Source organism: Eurypyga helias, unplaced genomic scaffold, assembly GCF_000690775.1.
Source record: "Eurypyga helias isolate BGI_N326 unplaced genomic scaffold, ASM69077v1 scaffold30670, whole genome shotgun sequence".
Lineage (NCBI taxonomy): Eukaryota > Metazoa > Chordata > Aves > Eurypygiformes > Eurypygidae > Eurypyga > Eurypyga helias.
The window spans coordinates 16,699-26,394 of NW_010228171.1; the positions used below are offsets into that span (position 1 = coordinate 16,699).

The window sequence follows — 9,696 nt, forward strand, 5'->3', positions numbered from 1 at the left end:
CAGAAGTAGCTTTTTAAGCACCCATGAAGACTTCTGGGACTTGGGCACCTCCAGCATCTGCCACTAGATTAACAGGAGTTCAAATACATAGTCTCTGTAAATTCTACAGTTTCTTTCCCCTTTTGCTACAGAACAAGCTGCATAACCTCAGAAAGACGGAGAAAATGCAAGCTCAGACAGCTTTGCTATTTAAAAAAAAAAAAACAAATCACGAACAACTGTTTTACAGACTGTCCAAAGAGATGATTTCAACCCATTGCCTTAAGGTTTTGAGAATCACTTCCCATGAACAGGCGGAGAGCTGTTAGTATTCCCTCGGTACTGTAGGCTGAACCAGGAATCCTGTGACCCACTCTGGGCTGCAGAGACACAGGACAGGATCCAGCCCAAGTAAGATGGTCAGAGGCACGTGACTTGTGAGGAGAGGCTAAGGAGGTTTGGGTTGGTCTGGTGAAGATGAGGCTAAGGCCCGTCTGGGACCACTCGAGAACAGTTAAAAAGGCGATGCAGCCAAACTCTCGGCAGGGGTGACCGAGAGCAGACTGGGAGGTTCGGGATGGATAGTAGGAAAACATTGTTCTCTAGCACTGCAGTGCTGGAACAAGTCACCTGGAGAGGTTGTGCAAGCCCTCTCTTTGCAGGCTTTCTAGACTCAAACCAACAAAGCCATGGCTGAGCCTATCCTGTGCTACACAGGTCTGGCCTGCACGGGAAGCTGGATGAGGCGTGTCCTGGAGGTCCCTCCTGAGCAGCCCTTCTTTCATTCTAATGGGCTGTTACGTACCTATTTCAAAGCACATTTATTTCTGTACACCATGTTTAAGAAATGGTAGTTTGAGATATTTCACTTCCAGGTGAATATAGTGAAGTATAAGATACCGTGATCAGACAAGACAGCAAGCTGATAACGTGCTGTTCGTAAATGCTACACAGCCGCCTGCCTGAATCATAAACTGGTGCTGTAATGGTTCGCTCACATCCACTATTGCCATACATCCAAATTAAGGCCAGTTAGGATTACTTCCCTGTTGAGTAGGCTTCCCTTTAATTAGATATTCCAGAGATAATGTTTTAAGAGCTCATGATTTTATTCCTTTGTTGGGGAGGCAGGCATGAACCAAGAAATTTGGGATGAAACAGCTCTATATTGCCCTTTCCCACTCCAGAGTGGAATGGGTCTCTGTACTTGCCATCTACTGCTGACTAGATAATGCAGCAGCAGCCAGGGTGAGGTTAAGGAGTAATTTAAAAAAACGTTGGCAGACTCCGTTATAAAGACAGAGATGCCTAATCCAAAGTCTCTACTTAATTTTATAAATGTTGTTTCTTGTCAAGCAGCATGGCCACGGTACCAACATAAACATTTCTATCAGATACAGACAGGCCTAGGCTTTCAGTTCAACATTAGCACCATCACAGTTATACCAGTATTTTGCTCAGCTCGCGAAAAGTTAAACCAGTAGAGGAACATTCGTAGAAGCTAAGTATTATCCACACTTGAACTCCGTCACTGTACATAAATCAGCAGCAGCTTTAGCTTTAGACAGATCTCTAACAGCATTGCTATGGCTCAACTGGGTAGCCCAGGGAAGGGAAAGGGCTCATCTTCAGTGCAACATTGATATCAAGTTACTTCACTCAGACTAACCTTGAAAGTACACCCTAAGAAACAACATTTCAGCTACACGGAGTGATTCGATTATGAACACCGTGATTAGATTAGCAGCAGATGACTTGGAAGTCAAGCTGCTGCATCCCCACTGAATTACTAGCTCCACGAGCCGCAGCACTCCCACCCAACCCTCCCCACAGACCAGGCAGTTCAGGCTTTAAGCATCTTTTTAAGCTTCTTCAGACACCAGGTAAACAAAAGTCAAAATTTAAATCTTGCCTCCTATTGTACCAAAACCAAACTGCTATCGTACAAGACCAATTGTTTATCAGGGTCAAAATGACATTTCACAGGTCACAACATTTCATAAATGAAACAGCTCTAAAAGGAAAGCTGACATCGAGCTTACCAGGAGGCCACACGGTCCAAGAGACAGCAGCTTTGAGCAAGACCATCTTCTCAGATCTAGTTATCAGGAACCAGGGCAGAAAAAAGATGAAAAGAAACAAAAATGTAACCAAGTGGACACAAGCATGCAGAGACAAGCCCACTAGTGCAACCTGTCTTCAGCCAGGGCACGGAAAGAGAAGTGGCGGAGTTGCCACTCTTCAGCTCAGCCATATTGATCACCAACCTTGGCCTCTTGCGGGGTCAGCTGATGAGTCGCAACCCAGTAAGCCAAAGGAACTTGCAGCCGTCTGCCCGGCCCCTTGGTTTAATTTTTTTAATCAATTTTGCTTGAGTTGTGTGAATTTAGCTACCGTGCACAAAAGAGCCTTCTTAAGAAAGTATAGACCGTCGCTACATGGGTGTAGGCTCAGGAGAAACAACAGGGCTACGGTGGCTGCTTATTCAAAAGGATGAGGGTACAAAGCCTGTTGTGTCTGTAAAGAGGTTTTGGCTGTGTTCAAATCATTGACAACACTGTTCAAAGACATTTTGCAACAAATTCACTTGATTTTGAGGGTTTTATCAAATAAAATAAGGTACAAAAACATCCATCTGTATCAGCACCAGCTAGAGCATACCCTCTATTTCTCCAGAGTAGTGTTTGGCCGAGTTAACCCATTCTGCTGAGCCTACCCACCCCTGAATTAACTACCAGCTGGGAGCACCCTCCTGCACTGACTGGGAAACCTTTACGGGAGTTACCAGCCCTCCTCCCCTCTCTTCCATCCCCAGGGAGGAAAAAAACCCCATATTGCAAAAATATTTTAACTCAATAGCAACTTCCTCTCCAAGACATCGTAAGATTAAACAAAACTGATGGTTTTTATCCGAAGAATGCAAGGCTATGACTTTCTGGAATTTTTCTGGGGTTTTTATCACTAATTTTGAAATTCAGTGCATTGTAGCTCATGTTATTTACCCAAGAAACACAACCAGAGCATGAGCTATGTGGGAATCACCTGTTTTGTTCAACCCAGTACACTCTACTTTGGTTTGTAGGGAGGTTACATGAGGTCTCCAGTTTCTCCTCTGGAATCTTTATCAAATAGATAAACATAGATAAACTATTGAGAAGGTGTTTTAATCCACAGTTACTTTTAAAAAAACATCTATGTTTGAGACAAAATGTGAGGGGGGAAAACAAGAACAAGAGGAAAAAAAGAAATCTGGAAATCTTTCCATTGGTGTTTTATGGCATAACAAACTACAGCAATTTATTTCCCCATATCCAGTTGTAACGCTAAACCACAGATAAACATTACTAATGCAGCAAGAATGTGTTTCTTCCTTCTGATGGAGGTCCAAGATTGCCCTCTTGAGTATGCCAAACAGCATGGGGTACTTCATTTACCATGTGATTGGCACACACTTCAGTTTTGAATCAGTTTGGAGATGAAATTGTTGGCTAAAGCTCTGGAAATTCTGACTCTAGAGTTGTCAGGCAGGCTGTCTTTACTTTGAGAAAAAATAACTCTTTTTAATAACACTATGATACTTGGCTTTTTATCTGTTTTTACATTGTTCAGTGATGTTTTGCATTTCTACATACTGTACAGCCCCCCAAGAACTTTAGGAGGGGAAACTTCATTAAAAAAAGGTTGATTATTTCAGCATGAGCTAATAAAATTGCTACACATTTGGGGAAATATTCAAATACAATGTATTTTGATGGTATACAAAAAGATCACCCATTGCATGCTGATGTATCTGTTCACTGAAAGGCAGAAATCATTCCTTAACAGCTCATTTTCAAGGCAGCTCTTCCAATGGAGGGAATTCTAAGGGTTGAGTGTTTATTTTTCCATTTATTTTGTAAACAAAGGAAATTATCCCATAAACTTATGCCTTAATTTTTTTCATCAACATTATTTTGCATAGCAACAAGCTTATTTCTAGTGTATTTTAAGACACGCAGTTTGGTTTATTATGTTATTGATATTAATGGAAATGATCCAGAAGAGGAAAACACATTATTTGGAGGTCTGACTCTAATGCCTTCCATGTCCTAAAGCCCGTAAGTATTCTGGGAGCAGAGTGCCTGGAGGATTTGTTCTGAATTCACTTCCTTAGGGACATGTAACTATAAAATCAAGAGTTCTTTTTAGATCCAGTCCACCTCCAACTCAACCCTTTTTTCAGCCTTCCACTTTTCATCTGGAGCTTTTCTCCCCCTCGCTGCCAGGAATGATGCATACATACATGCACTCACATTTTGTGAGGGCACACAGGCACGCAAACATTGTTCTCAACATCTTTTCTTACCCAACCGCTGTGTTATAACCAAACAGTATTTTTCACAGCAATCTAATGTGCAGCTTCCTTTTTATCTAGTTTCTCGAATGGCTAGTAACCTGCCTCACACCCACAAAACCTGTCAGAAAAGTTTCTCTCTTACCTGAACACACAGTTTTGGCTCCCTGCTGTGGTAAAGCCTCAAGGATCCAGCTCTGTTATATACTTCTGTCAACACAGATGCTGTCAGCTGCTTGAGGTACAGCCATACCACTGATTCTGAAGCTGAAGGAGCCTTTGTATCAAGATGAGGGTCAACCAGTATCAAATGACACACGTACAATTGCTACCTCTGTTCTCCTAATAGAGGTATTTCTAAAAATATGTACAATCATGCTGTTCCTTATAATGCTCTTCTTCATTACTTTTTTTTTATAGCAATGTATGTCTTCAGAGTAACAAATGATTGTTGACTTCAATGAACTCTCAACTGTACCACCATGTTCACTTTACACACATTTATTTCATCCTCCATGTGAATATCAAGTAGTTTAGATACTGGAGAAAGGCTCTGCTGGTGATAAATCAGTGATATAAAGGTGTTTTTATGATTAAGATGACTTGCTTGGCTGCAGGTGTTTTTCCTTCTCCGGAGTGGGTTTGTCAGCACAACGTTTTTCTGTGTGGTGTTTTGGATAACGCCTACAAAACGGGCTCTCGGTGTTTTGATCATTCACAAAGGATGTCTGATAAATGGTTAAGCCATCCTCGTTGCTAGGAACTGATTCATGAGCCCAGAGGAAGAAGTTCTGTGAGTTGTGTTGCCGTTTCCCTGGTGCCACCTTCCTCCGGCCCATACTCTATTAAAAAATAAATAAAGAAAAATTCATGTAAACATATGACTTACAATCACAGTTTCACAGATGAATCTTGTAGCAGTCACTACCCCACTGGGAAGTTAACGAAGCTGTTACCACAGTGATTTCAAGAACTCATGGCTGATCTTTAGCAAGTTAAAAATAATATTGTCAGACTTGCCTGTATGAACATTTCTGGTTGCATATATAATGGGAAATCTGTTGACCTTCCATCTCTTAGTACTAATAAACCCCGTATACTTTGCATTTCTGTAGCATACTACGAACTGAAAGCTGTACTCAGCTAAATTCATCTTCAGAGCAACCCAAAGAAATAGGTTAATAATATTATGTTCAGACTGCAATAAAGAAACTGAGACAGACCATGAAATCTCAGTCTCCAAAACTAGGCCTACGTGTCCAAACACAGAGACGGAGCCTGGTTTTCACACTCCACAGCTTGCAGGAAATTTATTTGGAATTACGGTTGATCAGTCTCTCTAAAACTACGAGACACTGCACAAAGTGCCAGAAATGGAGGTTAACCAGTGAATAATGAATACCAAAAAATCTAGGCCTAAGAGAGCCCAAAATCAGACCAGCTTTCAGTATCACAACTCGCTGTTTCCTCCTCTCTCCACTCCACTGAACTCCACTATTTCTGCGGCTGCCTAGAAAGATGTCAACAATCTAAGAAAAGTGGAAAAAACATGACACTGTGGAACATACCGAAAAGCCCAAATGAATTTAAATTCTATTCTTCTGCAACATACAGCCAAACAGGTATATTCTAAAAAGGTGTGGATAGGAAAATAATACATGCTGGAGATACACTGAGGGTTTCCTATGGATTTTGGTTAAACTATGATAAAGATAAGAGTGAACCAAATATATGGGACTGTGAATTATGAGTGGCTGAGACCTCTACAGAAGTTCATCACAAGGCCAATCACTTTTAGCAGACTACTAGGACATATGGTACAGGGTACAAAACTACGTTAAGACATTAAAACCAGGCCCACTAGAAAATGCCTGTCAGAGACCAAATCATGGGGGTTTTGTTCCCCTTGAATTCTGCCACTCTCAGTGACCACACGTGCTGCTTTACAGCTGTGCCAGCCCCAGAGGAGTCCCATCCCTACATTAAGAATAGCATGTTTTCCTTTGTTGTTTGCATTTTCCTCTTCTCATGATTTTTAGCATCTCTAATTTTTACAGGGGAGAGAAGAGATACTGTATTTAATCTCTGGCAGACTGAGAGATATGAAATTGCTTGATTTTCAGTGCTGGGTGCTTACAAAATCAAAATACTCCCCTACATTCTGTAGAGAGTGTCTGTTGTCATGAGAAGAAAACGGGAAATTGTTCACTGCTTTCTGAAAAACAGAAATTATAGAAAAAATGAATTTTCACATACTTTGTTTGGAGTCTACTAGTCTTAGTTCTTCTGTTCTGACAGATGCTGAAAATACAGCTGCCTATGTTCTAGCACAGAAGTAATTCATATATTAAATCTTCAACTGCACAAAATTTTATGTGGACAATGCAGACCCTCTGTATTTTTTTTAATTTATTTATCTATCTATCTATCTATCTATTTACTTCCTCATCAGGATTTGTGTTCCCTTGATTTGCTGAATGTGTAGAAGTGTGAATTTTCAAATAAGAAATGCTGCATTCCGTCTGTAAGCAGCAAACAACTAGATACATGTCAGGATCTCCTTGTTTGATTCGGTTGTAAGCCTAAAGCTAATTAAAATGAAACACAAAAGGGACCTCAAAACTGAATTAATCTATGATTTATGTACTGGATGTCATGTACACTGCTTGTTGCAGGGGAAGTGGAGGAGGTATTAATTGCATAACTAATTTATAATCTCATTCTTCAACATAATGTTCATCCAGTCTCTGAAATGAAACTAGAGTTTAGAAGAAGAAAGGACAGCTGCAAAAGAACTGTTTCAAAAGTAATTTAACAGATTTTATTTTCTACAAGTATGTTTACTATATATCATTGCAATATTATAAAAATAGCTAAAAACTGAAAACTCTTCTGGACTGCCTCTGTTCTTCCTCCAGCATTATTTTTCTGCTTCATGATGAGAACTTTATGGTTTTTATGTAAATACTCCAGCAATTTTTACTTTTAACATCGTGAAAAACATTTTTCATCTTCCAACTACGATATTCACCTCCAAACAGAAGAGCAACTTTTAATGTAACACAATTTAAAAAACGTGTTTCAAGAGTAAGTGGATTTTATGAGATAAAGTCTGAATCAGTTCTAAAGATAAATACAACCAGAGTCCTGATCCAACAAGAAAAATCATTAAATACAAAATCTGCCTGCACAGAGTCGGCTGCACGATCGTATCTTAGGGTGTTTGGTACACCAGACATATTCCCTACCTTTTTTTGGTATGCGTCACACGTTCACTTGTTTTCTCATACAGATTCAACCTGGCTAGTTCAACGGATAAGCAAATGCAACCGATACATTCTCATATGTGTGTTTAAAAAGAAGCACCTTCTAAGTCTGTGAAATGTAAGCCCTACTAAAATATCACCGCAATTACACATCAGTCTTAACATTTTTGGCATAGTGTTTATTACTGGAGCCTATACGCTGCAGGGAAATTGAAAACCAAGGCGGCACATAGTGAATACCATCTCTTGGAAGGATTCCCCATAGTAACTAATGTTTTTAAAAAATCCATTACAGAATAATTATAGAACTATCATGAAGTAAGAAATAAGAGGTAATATAAGCTTAAACAGTACTATATTTCTGAGAAAATTAATTAACCTCACAGCCAGCGAGTTCCCTCATACACAGAGATTAGAGACATTCAGCTTCACATGCAGTGAGCTCCCAACACTCTACCAGCACTTTTTAAAAACGTCACATAAACTTCCTCCGATTGTTCCTGCGACATCACATTTTAGCCCTTAATGCATCTTTGCAACCCCACCGCTGACCTCATTTTAATTCTTCATTTGTGACAGATCGGAATTCCATTAATTCTTTTCAGCAGTGAAGGGCTGGTAAATACAGGGCATAAAACATCTGGTAAACTGTCGTATCAGTGGTGATAAAAGGTCCATCTAACCCGGTTCTGCTTTTCAGACAGTGGCCAAGGCCAGATGCTCTCCAGGAAGGTATAGGGAATATCACCATAACGTCTACTCATGTTACAGCATAATCTTCTCCTTTTCGCTAGCCCCAAGCTTCCCTTTTAAATATTCCTTCCTAGCCCATTTCTGCTCTTCATTATAGCAAACTCTGTGAAATGAACTCAGTATAATTGCTATGCTTATCGAAAATGGAACCAGAAAATGTTCTGTGCACAAAGTGGGTGGGTAAAGCTCACTTGGGGAATAAGGACATGAAAACGTGCTCATGAAATTGTAACATTTTAAATACTCGTGATTTTAAAATAGTGTATTTTGTTTCCAAAATTGTCCCAAAACTCTTCATTTTTAAGCAAGCCTTAAAAATGTTTCAAATGGGAAGCTTCTAACTTTTTGATGATCAAAAAACCGAAATCATTTGCCTGAATATACAGAATTTCTGATATTCAATTCAAAACAGATCATCAAGTTTCAATTAAATGTTCTTACAGGCTTTAGACACAGGTTTGAGACTGAGATCAATCATAATATATTTGGGCACATAACTGTGTCTCAAACAGCTATAGTAGCTAATGAAAGGGAAAAGTAACTGCTGCTGAAAATCAGCAGAAACTACAGCAGGCCTTTGAGTATCCAAAATTATAAGTGAGTAACAACAAAATATGTTTCTTCCTTAGCACAGCTAGCAATCATTTTACTCCCTGAGGCACAAAGTCTGTCAGTCCTCACGACTGCTTTGCTAACTACTCTAAGTGCTATTCGTGTAACTCAGCAAGTGATATCTTGCAAAAAGGAGCTCTATAAATTGACTGTTCTGCCACGGGAACTCACCTGCTCTCGAGATCTGTATGCCTGCGGCAATCTGTCCTCAAGACACTGAGCTGATCCTGAGTTCTGGACCTGTTGTAGTGCAGAGCTTGTGGTTGACTCAGCTTGACTCTGGCATATTCTGTGAGCAAACTAGAAAATAATGGAAATCGTGACTTATTAATAATAATAATAAAAATATAGCCGCCAACAACAACAACAAAATCTGATCAGAAATATGGGCAAAATTTTATTTTCCTGTTTATTTTTTATTATTTGGATTGCAGCGGCACCTAGTGGCCTCTGGAAAAATCAGGAGCCTCCCACACACAACACACCCACTACCCATAAAGATCATACGATGTGGATCAGTATTTCTCCAGGAACTTTAGAAAAACTGTTTATACAGTGAGAATCCATCTAGCAAAACCACTTATGCTATTCCATCTCTTTTTCTCCCCCTGCTGCTCCTGCTGTTGTACTACCGTAGGTTTGAAAGGTTGGAAAAGCACGAAACTTTTGGGGAACAGCTTGGCAAAGCACCAGGCCCACGGATTCAGAACAGCCTGTGCCAGGCATGCCTGGCAGTGCCCTGGGGTCCCAAAT

At 40.0% G+C, this 9,696-nt stretch overlaps 1 protein-coding gene across 1 annotated transcript; it reads right to left on the reverse strand.

The window, feature by feature from the left end:
- Positions 1-4,905: 4,905 nt before the first annotated feature.
- On the reverse strand, positions 4,906-9,243 carry TEX36 (testis expressed 36; the record flags this gene model as incomplete). Its single annotated transcript, XM_010158677.1, has 3 exons — positions 4,906-5,154; positions 6,450-6,520; positions 9,105-9,243. Coding segments are annotated over 3 exons (459 nt in total), but the record flags the coding sequence as incomplete, so codon positions are not given.
- Positions 9,244-9,696: the final 453 nt, after the last annotated feature.